General features: G+C 40.6%; 3 protein-coding genes across 4 annotated transcripts; 1 reads left to right on the top strand and 2 right to left on the bottom strand.

Moving 5' to 3' along the window:
• Window positions 1-932: 932 nt before the first annotated feature.
• On the top strand, window positions 933-6,253 carry LOC105918684 (ribonucleoside-diphosphate reductase subunit M2). The gene is made up of 10 exons (XM_036130400.1): window positions 933-1,129; window positions 1,218-1,286; window positions 2,202-2,330; window positions 3,029-3,145; window positions 3,219-3,352; window positions 3,827-3,921; window positions 4,021-4,154; window positions 4,238-4,342; window positions 4,411-4,524; window positions 5,886-6,253. The coding sequence occupies exons 1-10, from the start codon at window positions 1,040-1,042 to the stop codon at window positions 6,036-6,038; spliced, it is 1,140 nt and encodes a 379-aa protein (XP_035986293.1). The 5' UTR covers window positions 933-1,039; the 3' UTR covers window positions 6,039-6,253.
• Window positions 6,254-7,246: 993 nt separating this feature from the next.
• Window positions 7,247-15,292, bottom strand: LOC105918685 (galectin-8). Its single transcript, XM_012853824.3, has 9 exons — window positions 15,178-15,292; window positions 13,876-13,964; window positions 11,982-12,189; window positions 9,526-9,648; window positions 9,391-9,444; window positions 9,276-9,302; window positions 8,016-8,104; window positions 7,765-7,930; window positions 7,247-7,657 (listed from the first exon to the last, which is right to left on the bottom strand). The coding sequence occupies exons 1-9, from the start codon at window positions 15,214-15,216 to the stop codon at window positions 7,508-7,510; spliced, it is 945 nt and encodes a 314-aa protein (XP_012709278.2). The 5' UTR covers window positions 15,217-15,292; the 3' UTR covers window positions 7,247-7,507.
• A 553-nt stretch (window positions 15,293-15,845) lies between these two features.
• LOC105918686 (ribonucleoside-diphosphate reductase subunit M2) lies at window positions 15,846-21,601 on the bottom strand. 2 transcript variants are annotated; one of them, XM_036130402.1, is made up of 11 exons: window positions 21,497-21,601; window positions 20,404-20,501; window positions 20,197-20,265; window positions 19,314-19,460; window positions 18,333-18,449; window positions 18,112-18,245; window positions 17,179-17,273; window positions 16,942-17,075; window positions 16,754-16,858; window positions 16,566-16,679; window positions 15,846-16,203 (listed from the first exon to the last, which is right to left on the bottom strand). In XM_036130402.1, the coding sequence occupies exons 2-11, from the start codon at window positions 20,491-20,493 to the stop codon at window positions 16,051-16,053; spliced, it is 1,158 nt and encodes a 385-aa protein (XP_035986295.1). In that variant the 5' UTR covers window positions 20,494-20,501; window positions 21,497-21,601; the 3' UTR covers window positions 15,846-16,050. The 2 variants fall into 2 exon arrangements, with proteins under 2 accessions (XP_035986295.1, XP_035986294.1); XM_036130401.1 differs by lacking the exon at window positions 21,497-21,601 and having other exon boundaries at window positions 20,404-20,640.
• Between the last annotated feature and the right edge of the window lie 1,241 nt (window positions 21,602-22,842).

Here is a 22,842-nt window from a genome sequence, read left to right on the forward strand (position 1 = left end):
AATAAATCCGTTTAAAATTTGATTTTAACTTCAATCAAACTCCAGATGTGGTTGTCTGAAGATACAGATGTGCAATAAACTGTTTCTGTTTCTGTCACAAAATTCAGTTATTGTATTATATGTATATTCATATGTACATACATATACATATCTAATCTATATATATAGATAGAGAGACAGATTTACCGTGGCGATGTCATTTTGCACAAATAGCTAAAAATTAAGTTATTGTATTAGGGTTCTATCTGCAATTGAATAACTGCTAAAAAAAGTGTAGTATTTGCCAAAAATTACTTTTCCATCACAAAATGTGTGTATGTATTTTTTTCTCCATTAAAACCTGCACGTTTCCAGCCATGTGACATTAGGACAAAGTGTGTCCACAGTAACTTTATCAAATGCAAATATCATAACTGGTGGTGTTACTGTCACAGAGTTCCAGCTTCCTTGTTTAACTTTATTGAGAAAAAATGACCAGTACCTTAAATAAAACAATCACTATTATTAGAACTAAATGTAACCTAAATGTTGTTTTTTCCCTTAACATATTTATAAAAATTATTCGAACATATTCTTTGGAAGTTTATTTTATCCAGAAACCCGAGGTGCCAGGAAAGTTTGTTCTTGTTTCCGCAATCTCTTGCCACTCACAATATGGCGGACGCGCTGACGTATCGCCCCTGCTGAACAATGACGGGGCGCCTGTTCTGAAATTACGAGTCATTTGGGAGCCGGTTCTTCTGATAGAACCGAGCCAAAAGACCCAGACCAAAATAACAGAACCTGCCATCAACGTTGAACAGGTGTGTGAATCTTAGAAGCAGTCACGTCACGTGACCTTTAAAGGGCCGCACGCGCTCAGCTCCTATTGGCCACAATGAGTTGTAGCGCGTATAAAAGAAAGCGGAACGCTTTTCTTCTCAGGTGCTGCTTGGTTTAGTTTGCTGTCGCGTGTTAATCCTCCCGGTTTTAACCACCGTCGTTCTTTTTAACGTTATTTTATTCCGTCGTGTTTGTGTGAAACCGGAAGAGTAACGCTATGCAGTCCGCTTGCTCCCCGCTCTCCGCGAAGAACCTGCGGCATCTCAGCGGTCCGATGGACGTCGCGTCGCCGGACAAGGAAAACACGGTGAGCGGAGACACGCAGGCTTCCTCCGCGGAGGTGTCGCCTCATTTACCGGTGAAGAGCTCCGGCTGACTCCCCGCTTCCTTTACAGCCTCCGAGCCAGAGCAGCGCCCGCGTCCCGGCGTCCAGACCGGCCCGGAAGGTTCTCACCGACGTCTCGGTGAGTGAATGGAAATGTTTGGGTTCTGCAGCCGAACCGAACCACAGTTCTGTTTTGGCTCCAATCAGACCTGATCCGGTTCTGTATGGAGAACCAAAAGTGGCATAATTTTAGGAAGCGGAAAAAAATGCTCCAATTAATACATCAACACACTTAAAAATGTTCAGAGTATTGATTTATTGATTCTGTTTCGTTGAGTTTGTGCTCATGTACAGTTTTTTTTTTTAAATGTATAATTTTTTGACGCATTTGTCTCTTCCACTTTCAATTCTTTTTCCCCACATCGTTTAATTTCAACGTATTTTTACAAATTTTCTTGTCACTTGTGCATTTGTGCCTCATTTTGCAAATAAAGTGGGTCGGTGTCTGGTGATTGGGCTCCTCTGATTGGCCAATTAGAAGGAAGGTGTACAGCTCTGAAGTTAAGTGTAGTTGGAGCTGCAACTGGGAGATGATTAATAATCTAGTTTATCTATTTTTTTGTTTTGTTTTAAAATAGTCTCTGGTGTGAAATTTAGCATTAAGAATTGTCTTAATGCCAAAAAGAGCCCAACAGATCTTACCTTCACAAGTGGAGCGTTACTGCATTCACCATAGTGCTCTGCTTGATTTATACATGCAAGCTTTATTATAATTTGTGCTGGGAATATTTAATGTTATACTGACACTAAATCAAGAAGGTAAAAGAGGTGAAAGAACTGCGCTTTCATCTGCAAAAAAATTTAAAGTTTATTTGAACTCACTGAAATGTCTCATGGATACAACTCAGAGGGTTTTCCTTCACCCCTCTAAATTAAGACCAGGTGGTTGTTGTGTTGGACCAGAGGCATGACTAAGGGAACGTGATGCTGCTCGGTATCTGTGGAGCTCGTCAACTCTTTGCAGCTGACTTTATTTTGTCTTGACGCTGTAAAGAGCTCTTCAAAGGAAGAGGAACCTCTGCTGAAGGAGAACCCGCGGCGCTTCGTCATCCTGCCCATCCAGTACCACGACATCTGGCAGATGTACAAGCAGGCAGAGGCCTCCTTCTGGACGGCCGAGGAGGTATGAAGCTGCTGGACATGTCGCTGATTACAATCTGTTCTGAGACCTCTTGCTCCTACAAGGTTCCACATGTTCTTTACTTTAAGGCAGGTGTGTTAAACTCATTTCTATATTGGGGCCACTTTGGAAGTCCTTAAAAGGCCTGGTTGCACCTGCATGGATGAGACTTTCAATTTCAGTTCACATGGAAGTATATACATGATACCACAATATCAACTTTTTTTTTGCAGATAAACTGGGATTAAAGGTGCTACTTTTATGATGAGTTACACTTTAAACTCGTCATTCTGCATCGCTTCTTCCCTCTTTGGAAATTTCTTGGTTTTGTGTTGTGGGGAAAAACTGACATCTAGTGGCAGGATGCTGTTACTACAGTTAAAGAAAATCAACATTTGGTACAAGAATCTCCGTTTTAGCCACTTTATACACTTTAAAAGACTATATGCCTCTACTTTGTGACATGAAATGCCTTTTTTTTTTTTTTGGCTCTTGAGGGTCGAATAAATTGCCTTGACGGGCCGGATTCGGCCCACGGGCCTCAAGTTTGAAACATGATTGTGTGTTTTGTGTCAGTATGGCTCATTGCTGACTCGTTGAACATTAATGAGCCTAAGTAGCAGTGATGGTGTTCAAAGTAGGTAGTGGCCTTCCAGAGGGTCTTTAATATAACATGAGGTCCCATGTGACCACCTGTCCAGGTGGATCTGTCCAAGGACCTGCAGCACTGGGACTCCCTGAAGGACGAGGAGCGCCACTTCATCTCTCACGTCTTGGCCTTCTTCGCCGCGAGCGACGGCATCGTCAACGAGAACCTGGTGAGGAACCGGCAGCTGATGGCTACTTTGGGCCTCTGACCCGTTTCCTCATAATCCCAGTTTTGTCCGCCAGGTGGAGCGCTTCACAAAAGAGGTGCAGGTTCCAGAGGCCAGGTGTTTCTACGGGTTCCAGATCGCCATGGAGAACATCCACTCTGAGATGTACAGCCTGCTGATCGACACCTACATCAGGGAGCCCAGCCAGAGGTGAGCCGCTCTGACCGTAGACGTTATAGAAAGACGCCATGTTGGGCGGGTTCTGTCTGTGCTGATGAGTCAGAGCGTCGGCCATGTTGAATGGGGCAAATCTGCAGTTAGACTCAGACGCTTAAACAGAATCAGAGGGACTTTAATCACAGAATATACTTTATATTTGTAATTTTATTTTTATAATATTACAAGTTTATTTTCATTTCTCTTTGGCTTCATTCTCCTGACTTTCTTCTTGTAAAGAATAAAAATAAGAATCTAACCTGGCCCTATTACTCCAGGACTGAAATAGTTCTGCAAACTGACTATTCTTGAAATGTTCCCCCTTAATTCTCATGACATTTTTCTCATATTACCACTTTTGTCATTTTTTTTTAAATTTTTTTTTTTTTTAAATGAATATTTTTACACTTCTCACATTAGTGATTTTATCTCTGGCCCTCATCTCACGGTGCGTTTAATGACCCTCAGGGAATACCTGTTCAACGCCATCGAGACTCTGCCGTGTGTGAAGAAGAAGGCCGACTGGGCGCTCAACTGGATCGGCAACAAGAACGCCGCCTACGGTAACCCCGCCCCCCTGTGACATCACGGCGGTGCTGCTGCAGATCCGGGTTCTGGTTCTGATCGGGCGTGTTCTCTCTCTCTCTCTCTCTCTCTCTCAGGTGAGCGTGTGGTGGCCTTCGCCGCCGTGGAGGGCATCTTCTTCTCCGGCTCGTTCGCCGCCATCTTCTGGCTGAAGAAGAGAGGCCTGATGCCCGGCCTGACCTTCAGCAACGAGCTCATCAGCAGAGACGAGGTGACGGCGCGTAGATCTGGACCTGGACCCGGTCGGTCCCGCTCAGGTTCTCAGAGGTGTAACCGTGTCTGTGCTGCGTTCAGGGTCTGCACTGCGACTTCGCCTGCCTGATGTTCAAGCACCTGGTGAACAAGCCGTCGTCAGAAACCGTCATGGAGATCGTAAAGAACGCCGTGGAGATCGAGCAGGTGGGTCGCCGGTTCCGCTGCCGCCGGTCTCTCTGGTTCCGCTGGGTTTAACTTGCAGTTCTGCGCAGGAGTTCCTGACCGACGCTCTGCCGGTGAAGCTGATCGGGATGAACTGCGACATGATGAAGCAGTACATCGAGTTCGTGGCCGACAGGCTGCTGCTGGAGCTGGGCTTCTCAAAGGTACGGACGGAACCGAGCCTGCGGTCCGGTTCTGGTGTGGTGATGATCCGCGCAGGGGTACGGACCTCAGCCAGTGATGGGGGCTGAGCTCTGCTGCAGGGAACTGATCAGGAACGTGTGGTTCTGTCAGAACCGGCAGCAGAGCGACACAGACGCCTGTCTGAACACCAGAGTGAGACCTCCTGTCTGTGAAATGTAGTACAGAGTGAGACCTCCTGTCTGTGAAATGTAGTACAGAGTGAGACCTCCTGTCTGTGAAATGTAGTACAGAGTGAGACCTCCTGTCTGTGAAATGTAGTACAGAGTGAGACCTCCTGTCTGTGAAATGTAGTACAGAGTGAGACCTCCTGTCTGTGAAATTATACAGAGTGAGACCTCCTGTCTGTGAAATGTAGTACAGAGTGAGACCTCCTGTCTGTGAAATGTAGTACAGAGTGAGACCTCCTGTCTGTGAAATGTAGTACAGAGTGAGACCTCCTGTCTGTGAAATGTAGTACAGAGTGAGACCTCCTGTCTGTGAAATGTAGTACAGAGTGAGACCTCCTGTCTGTGAAATGTAGTACAGAGTGAGACCTCCTGTCTGTGAAATGTAGTACAGAGTGAGACCTCCTGTCTGTGAAATGTAGTACAGAGTGAGACCTCCTGTCTGTGAAATGTAGTACAGAGTGAGACCTCCTGTCTGTGAAATGTAGTACAGAGTGAGACCTCCTGTCTGTGAAATGTAGTACAGAGTGAGACCTCCTGTCTGTGAAATGTAGTACAGAGTGAGACCTCCTGTCTGTGAAATGTAGTACAGAGTGAGACCTCCTGTCTGTGAAATGTAGTACAGAGTGAGACACAGAAAGCACAGAAGCTCACATTGACCCAGGAGTACTTTCTATGAAGAAGAAAAAGAACAAGAAGCTGAAATGACGACAAACTCAGCAGAGTGAGAGAAATAGACCCTGATGTCCTCCAGCAGCCTAAGCCTATAGCAGCATAACTATAGAGGTAGCTCAGGGTAACATGAGCCACTCTAACTAGAAGCTTTGTCACAAAGGAAAGTTTTAAGATTAGTCTTAAAAGTAGACGGGGTGTCTGCCTCACAGACCAAAACTGGGAGTTGGTTCCACAGGAGAGGAGCCTGATGGCTAAAGGATCTGCCTCCCATTCTACTTTTAGAGACTCTAGGAACCACCAGCAGACCTGCAGTCTGAGAGCGAAGTGCTCTGTTAGGAACATACAGGGTAATCAGAGCTCTGATATATGATGGAGCTTGATTATTAAGGGCTTTATACGTGAAATTACTGTAATGTAGGAGTGAGACCTCCTGTGTCTGAAATGTAGTTCAGACTGAGACCTCTTGTCGTTTGTCTCTGCAGATCTACAGGTCTGAGAACCCCTTCGACTTCATGGAGAACATCTCTCTGGAGGGAAAGACCAACTTCTTTGAGAAGCGAGTGGGAGAGTACCAGAGGATGGGCGTCATGTCAGGAACCACAGACAACACCTTCAAGCTGGATGCTGATTTCTGAGAAGTCAAAGTTTTTAGTTCTGATGCTACCTCTGCACCAGTGCATGCTGGGACAAACACAGTATTAATTCATGCCAAGCACTGGTGACTTAGTTTGTAACTAAACCTGTTTTAGGGTTTGTTTTGTGGTGATAATCTAGAATATCTAATTTATTACTGTAGGTTTAGCATATTTTTGGCTTTTATAGTATTGTTGAACTTCAATAAAGTACAATTTTAACCGTTTATTGTTGAGTGTGGTTGCTGATTTGGTGTTCATGGCGCTCCTTTAAGCTGACTTTATTCAACCACCAATCATCTCATTGTGTGTGCTGGAATAGAAGGATGTCATCTGCAAAGTCCAGTTGAAGGCAAGGCAAGTTTATTTGTGTAGCGCTTATAGTAACAAGATGACTCAAAGGGCTTTACATGAACAGAAAACCAGAGTTTAGGAGGACTGGTGTTAATGATCTGAGAAAAGCTTGACCTCAAAGTCCCACAGGTGACTTCCTGGTGCACCTACTGGATGATGCAGCAGCTTTTTGTCTGTCCTCAGTTTTCAGATACTTTATCGCTGAGGATTTTTTTATTTATTTTTTTTATTTTTTTTTTCCCAAAAATAAGGGGGTACCATTTCTTTATATTCACAACTCCAAACATCAGTTCTAAGCAAAACTGAATACTTGAACTGGAGTTTCTGGGCTAAAGGGACTCTAGATTTCTCCAGCATGGTTGGTGAAATGCATGAATCTGCAAAAAGAAATACTACACTGTCATATGGCATGTCGGTGTAATAGGTTTTTTTTTTTTTTTTTTTTTTAAAAGGAGCAATAAGTGAATTTATTCAACCTCAATCATTAGTTACCTGGGATGGAAGTACCATCCCTATAAACCTCTCCATCAAAATCTTGATCAAGTTTTTCTCCTTTCTAAACTAGAGGAATGGTTCATAACTACTTGGGCTCAGTAGCCTGTTTACTTCCTTGTTCCTCAGCCAATCATGAGATCCCAACACAGAGCGCAGCATTTGATATTTTATCCTGGTAAAAGTGTAGCAGCCTGCAAACATGGAAGCCAGTAAGAAGTGGACTAGAACAAAATACAACAGCCCTGAGGAAGTTTGATCCAAATTAAACACCAGGTTTCATTACTTACTGATCCTTTAAGTAACAAACACCACAAATCCATATTGGTCACATATTTTATATAGTCAGAGTGCAAAAGAGAAAATTAATCCTCAGCCAGCTTTACTTCATATCTTTACATCTCAAAGTGCAAAAACGATCATTTATTGCTTCTTCGATAGGACGGCAACAGCCAGTATTAATAAATTAGAGCAATTTCACCCTAAATCTGTCGCATGGTTCCCCAAATCACTGCATCACACAATTACTGTTAACAGAAAATTAGAGAGGAGAGCTCTTGTTCAGGCTGTTAATTGGGTTTAAGGTTAGTTCAAGGCTTTAGTTTTTCTGAACCGATGATGGCGGCTCAGAGCATCCTGACATCCAGCAGCGAGACGTCTCCCTCAACCTCCAGCTGGCCGATGGTTATCAGGTCCTGGACTCGGTGCTTGTACTCGAACTGGTGGAGTCCGTTAACGGCCACCTTGAAGCTCTTGGGGTTGCACAGGACAATCATCTGCAGGGAGAACGGAGAAAGTGACCCCCAGGAACTCAGAAGCACCGAGGCTCGGTGGTGAAAAGCAGATCGAAGGTCACAGCGGCGCCTGAAACACGGACAGTCACCTCAAAGTAGTCCCCCGCAGCGAAGGGGAAGGACTCCAGGTCCGTCTCCTCGGGGCCCCAGGACTCAGACAGGAAGGAGTTCCTGATGAAGACTCTTTTCTTCAGACGGGGGTTCAGATGAAGAACGATGTTCTGGCCGCTCGCGTCTCGCAGATTGACAGCAAAACTGAAAAACGACAAAAAATTGGGAATAAAATTCTGAAAATTAATTAAAAATAAAGAACCTTCGCCTCAGCTCAGGTGTGTTTTACCTGTTGGCGTTCAGGCTGGTCTTTCCTTTGATGACGATGCTGCGGCCGACCTTCAGCCCTTTGTCCAGACGGGCTCTGAAGGGAACTTTCTGCAGACGAGAAGTTAATGAACCCTCAGAGCTGCTCTGATTCATTGTTTTTTTTTTTAAGTTAAATGAAGCAAACATCCGATATTTATCCACACAGCAAAAGGGGAACTAAAAGTAAGTGACATTTTCTTGAAATTAGTGCATTTTTCCTTGATTTGAGCAGCGAAATAAGATTATTTAGTATTTTTACCCATAGAATAAGATGATTAGATATCCTGCACTTGAAATAAGATGGAGATGATTTGTTCCCATTTTAAGTGCAAAAGTCTGATTTAGCTGCTCAAATCAAGGAAAAATACAAATTTCAAGAAACTTACTTTTAGTTCCCTTTTTGCAGTGCATTTAGTGCAGTTAAATTAACCTGAAGCCAGAATAAAACAGGTTTTCCACCCAAATGATCTAATAATACAAAACACAGCTACATCAGTAATAAAAACATTTAAAGTATAGCAAACTATCCCATTTTAGTGCACATAAAAGAAGCAGTAGTGAAATTAGAAAAACATTTACACCAAAGATTACTCTTAAAAGCATTTTCTGCCACATTCCACATGGGAAACAATTCTTAGCTTACTTTCACAGACACAAGTTCACTCTCAGAAACACCTGAAGGTGGATCCAGGTACTACAGACTCACTTCTATCCAGAAAACCCTGTTATTATCTTCAGCTGTCACTTTATACATTAATACATATTCATATTAATATTCGTATTAATTAATCCTGTATATTCTTCAGTGATGATATGAAGCTGTTGGTTGTTTTTACCTGAAATATTTATCAGCTGGTTCTGCTGTTCTTTATATCTCTCTTTGCAGGTGTAGAAGCAGACTCAGAGGATGTTATATCGCTCTCTCCCTTTCCTTTCACCATTTTTCCCTTTTAGCATTTTCTCTCATCTGTTTCTCTCCTTTTTTCCTCTTCTATCTGTTTCTGTGTCCATTGAACATGAAATAGTCCCAGAATAAATTCTAAAAAAAGCTTCTTCCATATATAAAATCAAGCAGAGCTCTATGGAGAAAGCCTTAAGGCTCCACTTGAGAAAGTTAAATCTGTTTTTGGCATTAAGACAACAATTCTTATTGCTACACTGCCAGACAAAAAAACACATTTTCACCACATTAAGGGGCTTCATCTCCCCATCACTGCAGCTGTGGAGCAGAGGAACTTACCAAATCACCTGATGATGAGAGCATCACCTACAGAGGGGAAGAAAACATGATTAAAGACTAAAACAGAAAAAAAAGGGAGAACATTTGTAGACTATTAGACTTTTAGTTTATTTACCTCTGAGTCTGAACTACTTAAACTTGTCTGACTGGCAGCAGGCAAGATGGGACTCTGGAACACACAAACCAACAGTTTGCTTCGACCTTTCTAAGACGGAGGAACGTTTCTCCATCGGAAGCAGCTGGAACTCACAGAATCAGGAGGAACGATGGCCACAGTCTGAACTCTGACGCTCCCTGAGATGCAGATGGTGTCGACTCGGCCCAGATCCAAACGGTGTTTGTACTCCAACACGTGTGCTCCGTTCACAGCGACCTGACCAGCAGCGCGTGATTTAAAGGAGGAAAAACACAACCTCACATCTTCTAAATTAAGATATAAGTCCAGTTAGCTTATACAGCATCAGATCTCTCCTCTAGGCACTTTAAGAACAGTTTCTGCTCAAATGATTCACACGGAATCCAGATTAATCAAATCAAACCAGTGCAATCTAATAACAACTAATCAGATAAAATCTAGTTTAATTCTTGTTATAAAATTATGTAATCAAAATCAGTTCATCGCATGACGTCAATCTGTAAAAAGCTTTCTGAGGAGACCGAGCTGATCGCAGAGTCCTGTGAATCTGCAGCAATCCCTCCACTGAGAGACGCATCAGGCTATTGCTCAGACGCTCTGGTCCAAAGATGCTGACCTTTATCATGTTTGACTTTAGAAGCAGAAAAATAAAAGCCATTTAGGTCTTCATGATGCGCTTATAGTCTAATGGGTAAATATACCTTAGTATCATCAGCATAACAACGGACATTTATCCAGCGTTCTTTAATAACTTTAGTAGAAGCGGAACCAAAATGAATGGATGATTTTAAATTTATCTGCTGAAATGCTTGACTTTTTATAACACTTCAGAGAATTTAAATGGATTTATTTACTGTTATCCTGATTTAAAAGGTGACAAATAGATAGATAATCCAAAGGGTTTCAGAAATCTACGGATGACACAAAAGCCGAGCCTACACTACGAATTTTGCCCTTTTTGGGCCGAAAAAGAATTTTTTGGATCAGGCCGAGTTTCAGCTGCATCGTGTCGTATCCAGAAGACAACGAGGGGCGATCAGCCTCTCACCACCTCCTCCCCATCAGAAGTCAGATGGTTGGATGAAAATCAAACATGTCTGAAACTCAGAATAAATAGAGATCAGTCGGCGACTGATATCTATTTATTCACTGGAGTGCACATTGGCTGTATATAATACACATCGCTGTGAAGCCACCAGACGCCATATTGGTACTCCCTATTTTCCTCCAGTAAGTATGGAATACGTGCGCCACACCATCGAACAACGATGATTTTCTCACATTCAGGGGGGTTTAAGACTTTTAAAATGTCAAATATCATATACTTTTAAGTTTATATATCTATATCTCTATCTTTATATCTATATCTATCTATCTATCTATCTCTATATATATATCTATCTATCTATCTCTATATATATATATATATATATATATATATATATATATATATATATATATATATATATATATATATATATATATATATATATATATATATATATATATATATATATATATATACGTACCATCCGCTCATTTACGCACGCGCAAACAGAATAACTTCCGGTAGGCAACATTTCGTTTTTATTTTTATTTCTTTTTTAGTCTTTTGTATTTTTTCGACGCAGGGGCTTCTTTATGTATATCTTTGTATTTGCGTAAATATTGCATATTTTACAAATAAATACAGAAATATCTATATATTTTTTTAGTTTTTTTAATAGCAAAAGTGTTTCCCAGTTGTGGTTAGGGAAATAAGAATATATACACCATTTCTTAAAGTACATAAAAACCCCCAGCTATAAACACGTTTAGGAGTATAGAAACGTATTTTTTTTTTAATATTCTTCAGGGATCTTCTCTTGTTCATGATTTGTCCACCAGAGGGCGCTAAACGCTCAATCGATAGTTTTAACTTTCTAATAAAACTAATTTTTAGTACAAGATTATTTGTATAACAAAACTCACCTTATAATTAAGGATAAAAATATTTTTCCCAGTCCTGTTTGAACAATCAATAAAACTAATAGAGTACATTCAGACAAAACTTTATGCAATGATATATTCCCGGACTTCTGAGCATATCCAATGATGACGTCAAGCAATACAATGGAGAGAATGTAAAACGCATCAATTTCTTCTAGAAAAATCTTAAATATTTTCTATACAATATAGTTTAGCATTCTTTAATGATTTAAGTATAGTAATAAGTATTTTCCGTACCGTAATTACATTATTTTTTTGGCGACCCGGAAGTTATTCTGTTGGCGCGTGCGCAAATGAGCTGATGGTACGGATCGTGCTACCGGTACGGATCGGGTAGTGACACGTACAGAACAGAGATGGAGAGCGGTGAATGTTTAGACTCTGAGGTTTCATCGTACAGTCTGAGCTGTAGCTGAGTACGACGACTGAAAACATCGTACGGTTTACGCCCGGCTTAAAAGAAACCGTGACAAGGTTCTGTCCCGCAGAGCTGATCTCTTAGCTGCTACATGAAATGCTTGAGCCTGACTGCTGAAGGATATAAAAGCCAGAAGATTTTTATGGTCTCGCCCGTCTCTTACCTTGTACTTGTCTTTCAGGACCAGGATGATGAGTTCAAACGCAGCTTTGACCCTGAACGGCATCTGGTAGAGGATCTCCTCCCTGCCCCAGTGCTCCTTCTCCAGCGTGTTGCAGACGATCCGCGACTTCTTAAATCTCGGGTTGAAGTGAAACAACACGTCTGCTCGCGGCTTGATGCTGCTGCCGCATTGGAAGTCCACCTGGAACCTGAGAAGAAGTCGCACCGATGAGCTCAGGTGAGTGCAGCATCTCACACTATAAGCTTCGCCATGATGTACTTTTATGTAGGAATGTACGATATATCGGCGTTACCACCAGTATCTGCCCCATGAATAAGAAAACTAGATCGACATTAACGGGTGATTGGTCATGTGACAGTAGCTATATTTGCAAGCAGAAGACTCCTTATCGCAGAGGTGTCAAACTAATTTCTATATGGGGCCACGTTGGCATCATGAAGTCATTAAAAGGGCCACTTGCATGTGTAGAGACGATACTTTTCATTTCATAATTTCATTCCAGTTCACACAGTAGTATAAAAAATGCACAGTAACATAAAAGTAGCACTCTTAGGCCCAGTTTATACAGTTTATCTGCAAAAAAAGTTGATATTAGGGTAGGTTACACTTACAGGAGGCACAGTTTTAGCCACTTTATACACTATAAAAGGATATATGCCTTTTTTTTTTTTGGCTCTCGAGGGCCGGATAATTTACCTTGAAGGGCCAGATTTGGCCCGCGGGCCTTGAGTTTGACACCTGTGCCTTATCGGATTGAAAAAAAAAAAAAAAAAAAAAATACACTGTTTGTAAATTTAGAAACTTTGAAACAAGAGCCTGTTTTTATAGTGTACTACAGGAAATTTGTTTAACTTTTTTTTTATTAAAGATCAACAGTTTTTATTATTTAACCAACAGTATTTTTATGATTAGATTTACTACATTTTCTTCTACTGGACATTTGATTTTTTTAGCCAATGGCATCGAAATGATGAAAAAGCAGGTTGTTTGCAACCTATTGACAAAAAGATACTTTATTTATCTATAGTAGAATATTCTATACACCATTAATTTCTTTCTTTCTGGAAATAATATGCATATATTGCAGAACTAAATGCATCGTAAAGCTAGCAATTGTAAATTACCTTTACATTTAGAAAAATTGACCAATTCCCCACGCCTGCATTTTTGGTCTAAGCTTTAAGGAGCCAAAACTGAAGGTGTAAAGAGCCACAGGCTGCAGACCCTGGTTTAGACGGACGCTGCTCAAATTAACAATCGCCATAAACCACTCGTCTCACTCAGAATACGGATTTCATTCACAATGTGAGTTCACATAACGCATTTTCAATCTGATTGGCCCTTTACTCCGTTACTTATGTCCATGTAAACATAGCTAATGCTGCAGCGTAGGATTGTGGGATTTTAAACTGAAGCAGAGAAGCAATGGCAGGCATTTTTTCACCATGCCTAAAGGGTTCAGAAATTATACATACACACACACACACACACACACATATATATATATATATATATATATATATACACATACACATATATATATATATATATATATATATATATATATATATATATATATATATATATATATATATATATATATATATACACATACACATATATATATATATATATATATGTGTGTGTATATATATATATATATATATATATATATATATATATATATATAAAATCAATGGCAGTAATTAGAACAGCTGTATTAGTATCGGAAATCGATATCGGACATCAGTACATTGTTACTTTTGTTCACAGTCCACGTTCTTCAGAGATGTGGACGTTTTGTTTTTCCGTCTCATGTGAGACAAACGTTAATCTGGGTAAACGTCAAAAGACAAACAAAGATCCTTGTCACCTGTCAGCACCAGACGGTACCGAGCCCTGGATCAGAACCATCTCTCCCGGCACCAAACTGCCCAGAATTGTACCGGCAAAAGGGATCGACTGTGAAAACAGAAACAGAACAGTCAGATAAAGCTGCCCGGAACGCCTCAGAACCAGGAAAGCATTTCAGCTAAAAGTTCTGCTAAAATGTCGCCATTTCAAGACATAAAAGTGTTCCTCGCTAAAAAGCGCTGGAGGCTAAAGTCTCACGACAACAGGTCGGCCATCTTTGGAGGGTAAAGCTGTCTGCCTTGTTTTATGACCTCACAGGACAAACACGGATTTCAGCTCAGAGTACAGGAACTGCATCAAGATTCTGGTTCCTAGAAAAGCCTCCCTGATATCTCTGCTTTCTAATATAAACTAATAACTTTAAATGGATTGAGTCGATTTCATTTTACACCACAACTGAAACACTTTTATGAACGTTTCGGGAGCTTATTGATTAATTGCAAGGTGAAAAGGAAGTTCACAACATTTAGCAATAAGTAAAGTTTGTAAACGCTAAAATATTTCCACACTCTAAGTCCCACAGACTCTGTGTGGGACCATGGAGGTCCAGATAGGAAGGATTTAAGACAGAGTCGTGGAGGGATGGTAGACATAATGGGTTTTGAATACAGAAAGAGGAAGACCATGATGAAGGATTATGGCTATGAAAGAGGAGGATGAGATGGAGGCAGGCCCTCTATCCAACAGTGATGTTATCGGAACCCCCTCCCACAGCCTAGCCTGGGTCCAGCGGGGATCCTAGGATGGAGCTGGCCGTCCTGATGAGCTCATCTGGCCGCTTCCTCTCAGCCAGAGATCAGCTGATGCTCCAGCAGACCTCACCGCAGAAAACGACTGACGCGGAAATCAACTTCCGATCGCGACTTTTACTCTTAACCTGTATATTTTAGTCGTTTAAGTGTTTCTTTATAAAATTCACGCAGTCCAACTTAAACCTAAACCCCAATATCTCAAATGTTTCCAGTGACGTCACCATCCTGCCACTTTTACAATCCCCAAACTGAAGTAATTATATATATTTCTTTACAACACACACGCTTAAATAACTTTATCAGCCGTTTCAGACGGAAACAACAATATTAAAGATCAAACTAAAACATTTTAAACTAGCTGAAGAAGTTCTGGAGCGACGCCCATTCAGAGCAGCTAACATGCTAACCCACAAACGTTCACGACTCGACAAATAAAACAAAACTAAAGTCTAAATGTGAAGGTCGGACCGAGTCATAAATATATAAATAGGCCAAATAAAACTTCTCACCGGGTTGGAAAAAACTTGTCTCGGGTTAGAAATCGACATTCTGGTGCAGATAACAAGATAATTATCAGCCTTCGGCTCTTTGTTTACTTCCTCATGTGACGTCACAGGTCACGTGTAAAGAGAGCGCCTCTGCTACGGTGCGATTGGGCTCCGTGTTGAGTTAAAGTCACCTCGTAAACTTGATTATCAATCCTGAAATAAACTAAAGGTCTTAAAACTCAACACTTACTCGTATATAAATATAAAAAGCAATATTCATGTCAAACTGGAAAGAGGCGGATTATAAACGTCCCTACTCACCCTGAAACCTGCTTTAATGTGACTGTTAATCTATATAATAAAATAAAAATACACCTTCAAGCTACACAGGAGTTTGGAAAAACCAGGGATCTGGCCGTTTCTGGCACTATGATAAATATGGATCTTTTTGTTCGAATAAAATTTGGAGTTAGGTTTTAACACCTAATATCATGATACTACTGATAAAACCCATTTGGTTTTCTGACAGGATGGTGATAAAATCTCATTTAAGAAAAGATAAAACAACCTCCAGCCTCAGAACTGAGACATCTTAGCAAAGTTTGGTGAATATATTAGAGCCTGTATGTATATTAATGGTCTTCTGTGGATTCAAGAGACCAGTTAAAAAAATAATAATAAATCACACACAATTTTAAAAAAACATTTATTTAAAAAAAGGCTATAAACAAAAACAGATGAATGTCCATAAAGTGGCTCCCACACTATGTTAGCTTCTGCACAAACAGAAACTTCTGGCCCAGGCTCAGCTGTTGTGAGCGTAGCGATGAATCTGCGCAGCGTCAATGAGTCCAGGCCAGCCGCAGCGCAGCGGAGCACCAATTCAGGGCAGAGTCAGAAATCAGCGTCTAACCGGAAGGTGTTGTCTGTGGTTCCCGACATGACGCCCATCCTCTGGTACTCTCCCACTCGCTTCTCAAAGAAGTTGGTCTTTCCCTCCAGAGAGATGTTCTCCATGAAGTCGAAGGGGTTCTCAGACCTGTAGATCTGCAGAGACAAACGACAGGAGGTCTCACTCTGAACTACATTTCACAGACAAGAGGTCTCACTCTGAACTACATTTCAGACAAGAGGTCTCACTCTGTACTACATTTCAGACAAGAGGTCTCACTCTGAACTACATTTCACAGACAGGAGGTCTCACTCTGAACTACATTTCACAGACAGGAGGTCTCACTCTGGTGTTCAGACAGGCGTCTGTGTCGCTCTGCTGCCGGTTCTGACAGAACCACACGTTCCTGATCAGTTCCCTGCAGCAGAGCTCAGCCCCCATCACTGGCTGAGGTCCGTACCCCTGCGCGGATCATCACCACACCAGAACCGGACCGCAGGCTCGGTTCCGTCCGTACCTTTGAGAAGCCCAGCTCCAGCAGCAGCCTGTCGGCCACGAACTCGATGTACTGCTTCATCATGTCGCAGTTCATCCCGATCAGCTTCACCGGCAGAGCGTCTGTCAGGAACTCCTGCGCAGAACCGCAAGTTAAACCCGGCGGAACCAGAGAGACCGGCGGCAGCGGAACCTGCGCCGCCGACCCACCTGCTCGATCTCCACGGCGTTCTTTACGATCTCCATGACGGTTTCCGACGACGGCTTGTTCACCAGGTGCTTGAACATCAGGCAGGCGAAGTCGCAGTGCAGACCCTGAACGCAGCACAGACACGGTTACACCTCTGAGAACCTGAACGGGACCGACCGGGTCCAGGTCCAGATCTACGCGCCGTCACCTCGTCTCTGCTGATGAGCTCGTTGCTGAAGGTCAGGCCGGGCATCAGGCCTCTCTTCTTCAGCCAGAAGATGGCGGCGAACGAGCCGGAGAAGAAGATGCCCTCCACGGCGGCGAAGGCCACCACACGCTCACCTGAGAGAGAGAGAGAGAGAGAGAGAGAGAGAACACGCCCGATCAGAACCAGAACCTGGATCTGCAGCAGCGCCGCTGTGATGTCACAGGGGGGCGGGGTTACCGTAGGCGGCGTTCTTGTTGCCGATCCAGTTGAGCGCCCAGTCGGCCTTCTTCTTCACACACGGCAGAGTCTCGATAGCGTTGAACAGGTATTCCCTGAGGGTCATTAAACGCACCGTGAGAGGAGGGCCAGAGATAAAATTACTAATATGAAAAGTTTATTTATTTATATATATATATATATATATATATATATATATATATATATATATATATATATATATATATATATATATATATATATATATATATATATATATATATATATATATATAAAATTTCCAGAATAATCAGTTTTCAGAACTATCTTAGTCCTGAACTATCTTAGTCCTGGAGTAATAGGACCAGGTTAGATTCTTATAATTATTTTTATTCTTTACAAGAATAAAGTCAGAAGAATGAAGCCAAAGGGAAACGAAAATAAATTTGTAATATTACAAAAATAAAATTACAGGTATTCCCTGAGGGTCATTAAACGCACCGTGAGAGGAGGGCCAGAGATAAAATCACTAATGTGAGAAGTGTAAAAATATTTATTTAAAAATGTTTTTTTTTTTTTTTTTTTTTTAATGACAAACGTGGTAATATGAGAAAAATTTCATGAGAATTAAGGGGGAACATTTCAAGAATAGTGAGTTTGCAGAACTATTTCAGTCCTGGAGTAATAGGGCCAGGTTAGATTCTTATTTTTATTCTTTACAAGAAGAAAGTCAGGAGAATGAAGCCAAAGAGAAATTAAAATAAACTTGTAATATTATAAAAATAAAATTATAAAGTATATTCTGTGATTAAAGTCCCTCTGATTCTGTTTAAGTGTCAGAGTCTAACTACAGATTTGCCCCATCCAACATGGCGGACGCTCTGACTCATCAGCATAGACAGAACCCGCCCAACATGGCGTCTTTCTATAACGTCTACGGTCAGAGCGGCTCACCTCTGGCTGGGCTCCCTGATGTAGGTGTCGATCAGCAGGCTGTACATCTCAGAGTGGATGTTCTCCATGGCGATCTGGAACCCGTAGAAACACCTGGCCTCCGTCACCTGCACCTCCTGCATGAAGCGCTCCACCTGGCGGACAAAACGCGGGGACAACGTGAGGAAAACGGGTCGGAGCCAAAGCCGGCTTCGTCTGCAGACCGACCGCCGGTTCCTCACCAGGTTCTCGTTGACGATGCCGTCGCTGGCGGCGAAGAAGGCCAACACGTGAGAGATGAAGTAGCGCTCCTCGTCCTTCAGGGAGTCCCAGTGCTGCAGGTCCTTGGACAGGTCCACCTGGACAGGTGAGAGGAAGTAACATGACATCATCACAAAGCTGCCAGTGAAGACGACAAACAAACTTCCTCTATTATAAAAAAAGGAAGCAACAATTTATTTTCACCATTCTGTCCTCCTCCAATAACAAAAAATCTTTTAAAACATTATCTTTATGCTCTAAATATTTATGTAATCTCCATGCATGCTGACATGTGTAGCTTTACTTTGTCCTTTATTTTGCACAACCCCTCCCTGATGATTGTACTTAAACGCACATTTCTGTTATCTATTTTTGTATGTTAAAAAAAATATTCTTATTCTAATATATATATATATATATATATATATATATATATATATATATATATATATATATATATATATATATATATATATATATATATATATATATATATATATATATATATATATATATATATATTTCCTGACTACAAACATGCTCGTTCTCACATTATACTCTAAAATCTTTGTGAACATTAAGCAATGTTAAAAACTTGAGGGTCGAAGGATTGTTTTAAAACCTTTTTACAGGAAAGAAAAATCTATATTGACTGAAAAATTTTAATAAACTGTCAGCTAAATGCAAAATGGATCCTTTCTAAAGCTAAATAATAAAAATTAATGAATAAATGAGGGTGGCAAAGGTGTGCAGACTAGAACAGGCGAGTAAAAACTGAAGTTATGATGGAGATCATAAAAAAAAAGATGGATTAATCTACAGTAAAAAAAATAATTGTACTACTACAGGAATTAGTAAACCTTGCTTTATTTTGTACAAACCCCCTGGTGATTGTACTTAATTGTACATTTATGTTATTTATTTTTGTATGTTACAAATTATATTCTAATAAAGCTTCATACCTCCTCGGCGGTCCAGAAGGAGGCCTCGGCCTTCTTGTACATCTGCCAGATGTCGTGGTACTGGATGGGGAAGATGACGAAGCGCCGCGGGTTCTCCTGCAGCAGAGGCTCCGCTTCATGGGAGCTGCTGGTCTTCACGGCTTTGGGCTGCAGAACAAAATCAGAGTCAGAGACGGACTGGAACCGGCAACCCTCACCAGAACCAACCTGGGTTCTTTATACACTTCACATGCATCACTGCAGTCCTATTCAGCTCTAACAGGTAAAAATATTACTATAAGATGAATATATAGGACATTTTTGACCAATCTGTATAATCTGATTAAATTTGACTTGTAAAGTGCCTTGAGATGACATATTTCATGAATTGGTGTTATATGAATAAAATTTAATTGAATGAATTACTTAATTAACACTTCAGTTCAGGATTACTTCCTGGAGTAACAGGGCCGGGCCACATTCTTTTAATTATTTACTAGAATAAACTCCAAGGAAAACGAAAATAAACTCGTAATATTACAAAAAAAACAAAACAAAAAAAAAATAAAAAAATAGTTGCATCACTTTTTAATGCGAAACTCTAATTCCAGTAATGATGTGTGTCCTCTCTGCTTAACTTATTATTTATCAGAATAAATTACCTGCTTAATCAGAACCAAACAGGACATAAATCACCATCTAAGACCCAATTAGAGGAACTCTTACAAGTCTGGCTTAATTATAACGACTAAATCTGATTCATTGATGCAGAGGACAGGAGCTGAACTGTTGGCGCCACTTCCGCCAGTTTAGGCGCCACCACCGGCGGCTCCCGGCCCGCTGGACCAGAACCGCGGTTCGGCTCGCGCCGGTAACTCTCTCCCCGGTACATCTCCAGACTCACCGGCGCCTCGCTGAAGATCTTCCTCGCCGTCTTGGACGCCAGAACCCGGGTGCTGTTCAGGCTCGGAGGCTGAAAGGGGAAAGAAAAGACGTCAAGACGACCGAGCGGGATATAAATATATTATATATACATTTGTTAGTGATAAATGGACCGATAAGTTCTGGTAGACATTTTTCTTTTCTTTTTTCCTGCTTTCCCGCCACTCACCGTGTTCTCTTTGTCTAGAGACATGTTGCCCATCTTACTGCTGAGAGGCTGCTGGTTCTTCACTGAAAGAGGGGAGCGCGCAGACATCATCGCTACTGCTTCGGTTTCAGAGATACGCAAACAATAAAAGAAGAAAATAAGTTAATTAAACCTACAAAAAGGCTAAAAGTTACAAAGCTAGACTAAGAGGCAGCACGCAGAGTGACAGGCAGCGGAGAATGAAGCGGCTTTTCTTGTCTTCTCTCCTTTTTATTTGGAACCTTCCCGCTGGAACAAACTGGCGCCGACGTCATTACGTTACGTAAAATACTGCGGGAAATTCAAATCGGCAGAGGTTACGAAACTACAAAAAAACTGATGTTATAAAACAATTAAAACGGTCGCTTATGAAACCTGAGAAATATGAATAAAACATCAACTTCTCTTATATTAAAAACAATTAAATGTGTATTTAAGTCACGCCACGAAAGCATCGGCGTCTATCACAAACAATCGCACACCCTAAATGTTAATTTATCTTCTTATTCACTGTATAAATACCATAAATATCAAAACAGTGATTAAAACACACAGCAATCCCGACGCCCGTTAATAGCAAGATCTAAAATTCCATTTTTTTTACTGATATTCAACGGGAAACTTTTATAATCAGTGTAAATAACGTGTTAACCCGATTTCTTGCTTTGAATATATCATCTTTACATGCGACACATTCATGTATGTTAAAGTGAATCTATGTAAAGACACAATGATGAAGATGCGATAAGTTTCATGGTGTTTTTGACAATTTGTGTCCAGCTGCCGCGCTTTTCCCTTTGTTTATGTCACGAAAAGGCGTTGTCAACGAAACTATTCGCGCAAAAATGTGTTTTAAAAAGAAAGAAAAACACCAAAACCCGTTAAAACACGTATTGCATTTATATTTTAACACTTTTATCGGTTAGTTCGGCGTGGAATCACCAAAACGGTGTAGAATAAAATAACTCATCCCAGGAATTAGTCGGTGTCTGAATATTCGGTTTGATAAACTGGGGGCTTTACTGATTAATAATTTTATATTTTTCATTCCTATTTGATTGCGGTTATTTTTTACCTTTTATAAAACTGTGATTCACAGTCTTAAGCAAAACATTTGTCCTTAATTTTCCCTCTAAAACCTCCGGATGTCTTTTAAATCCCTCTTCCCTCGCAGCTGACGAGGACAATCTGCCTAGCAACTGTATCCGGATCATTGCCCGCGGCGGCCGCTCATTGGCTGCGGCGGAGCACCACAGGAAGTTACCTCTGCCATCTAGCGGCCGGGATGATCCAATATTTGTGGGTTTCTCCCACTGAGCTATATTATACACTGGAGTGCTAATAGCCCGCTGTTAGAACTCCCTATTTATTTCCCCCCAGTAACTAGGGAATATGTGCGCTACAGCATCGAATAACAAGGATTTTTTCATGTTCAGGGGGAGCTTAAAACTTTTAAAATGTCTAATTCCATATACTTTTATGTTATGTTCTAAAACTATCAAGTACTGAGAAAGTCATGTGCTGAAATATTTAGCATTTTATTAATTCAAATATACATATATAACATTTATAAATATATAAATAACAATATACTAAGACATATTTACATATATGTATATATACATATATACATATACACATATTTATATATACATATATGTATATTTAATATGCATATGTAAAATATTTCAGCACCTAATTTCCTAGTAGTTGATAGTGTTAGTACATCCACTGACTGTAGAATTACCTGTGAAATGTTTCCACACAACCAGAAAACTGCTTGTTGTTGCAAACAAATCCTGACTTCAGTTTTTCGCCAAAATCAGCACTCCAGTGTATTATATAGCACAGTGGTTTTTCCGGTTCGAGATCCAAGATATTTATTTGTTGTTTGCCAACCGCCAAAAAATATATATAAAAAAGAAGAAGAGCCGCTTTGATAGAAAGAAAAGCAACACAAGCGTTAAAATGACTCATCTGGTGCTCACTAGTAAATGTAGAATATATATATATATATATATATATATATATATATATATAATAGTGAATAAACAAAGCCAATATAAGTTGAATTAGAATAATAGAGGAATATATAAGAATAACAACTATTTGCAGAGGAAGAACAGTATGGCATTATTCGGGGTTTGTGTTGTTCAGACATAACAACAGGACAGGAGAGTTGAATGCAAACTTTGGATTTCTGATTTTAACCAAGTCTCAAGAAACAATTATTTTTATTTTTATCAAAATTTACGTAATGACAACCTGTTTTCATGCACACTCATTCCTGATTTTATTAAACCATTTAATGTTTTTAGACACTGATTTGATATTAAATAGACTCTAGTTCCTGATCTTATTTCTTGCTTTTTCCCCCCCAATAAATATTTTTTTTGCATATTTGGTATTTATGTCGTGCAG

This window comes from Fundulus heteroclitus, unplaced genomic scaffold (genome assembly GCF_011125445.2).
Source record: "Fundulus heteroclitus isolate FHET01 unplaced genomic scaffold, MU-UCD_Fhet_4.1 scaffold_36, whole genome shotgun sequence".
NCBI classification, from domain to species: domain Eukaryota; kingdom Metazoa; phylum Chordata; class Actinopteri; order Cyprinodontiformes; family Fundulidae; genus Fundulus; species Fundulus heteroclitus.

Excerpts from the sequence above, each read along its gene's own strand:
- LOC105918684 (XM_036130400.1), top strand. The coding sequence starts at position 1,040 with ATGCAGTCCGCTTGCTCCCCGCTCTCCGCGAAGAACCTGCGGCATCTC. Across the intron at positions 4,155-4,237 it reads AGCTCATCAGCAGAGACGAG|GGTCTGCACTGCGACTTCGC; the intron begins GTGACGGCGCGT and ends TGCTGCGTTCAG. Across the intron at positions 4,525-5,885 it reads TGGAGCTGGGCTTCTCAAAG|ATCTACAGGTCTGAGAACCC; the intron begins GTACGGACGGAA and ends TTGTCTCTGCAG.
- LOC105918685 (XM_012853824.3), bottom strand. The coding sequence starts at position 15,216 with ATGTCGATTTCTAACCCGAGACAAGTTTTTTCCAACCCG. Across the intron at positions 9,649-11,981 it reads TCCTGAAAGACAAGTACAAG|GTCGCTGTGAACGGAGCACA; the intron begins GTAAGAGACGGG and ends GCTGCTGGTCAG. Across the intron at positions 7,931-8,015 it reads ACCAGCCTGAACGCCAACAG|TTTTGCTGTCAATCTGCGAG; the intron begins GTAAAACACACC and ends GTCGTTTTTCAG.
- LOC105918686 (XM_036130402.1), bottom strand. The coding sequence starts at position 20,493 with ATGATGTCTGCGCGCTCCCCTCTTTCAGTGAAGAACCAGCAGCCTCTC. Across the intron at positions 20,266-20,403 it reads CTCTAGACAAAGAGAACACG|CCTCCGAGCCTGAACAGCAC; the intron begins GTGAGTGGCGGG and ends TTCCCCTTTCAG. Across the intron at positions 19,461-20,196 it reads AGATCTTCAGCGAGGCGCCG|CCCAAAGCCGTGAAGACCAG; the intron begins GTGAGTCTGGAG and ends TTTGTTCTGCAG.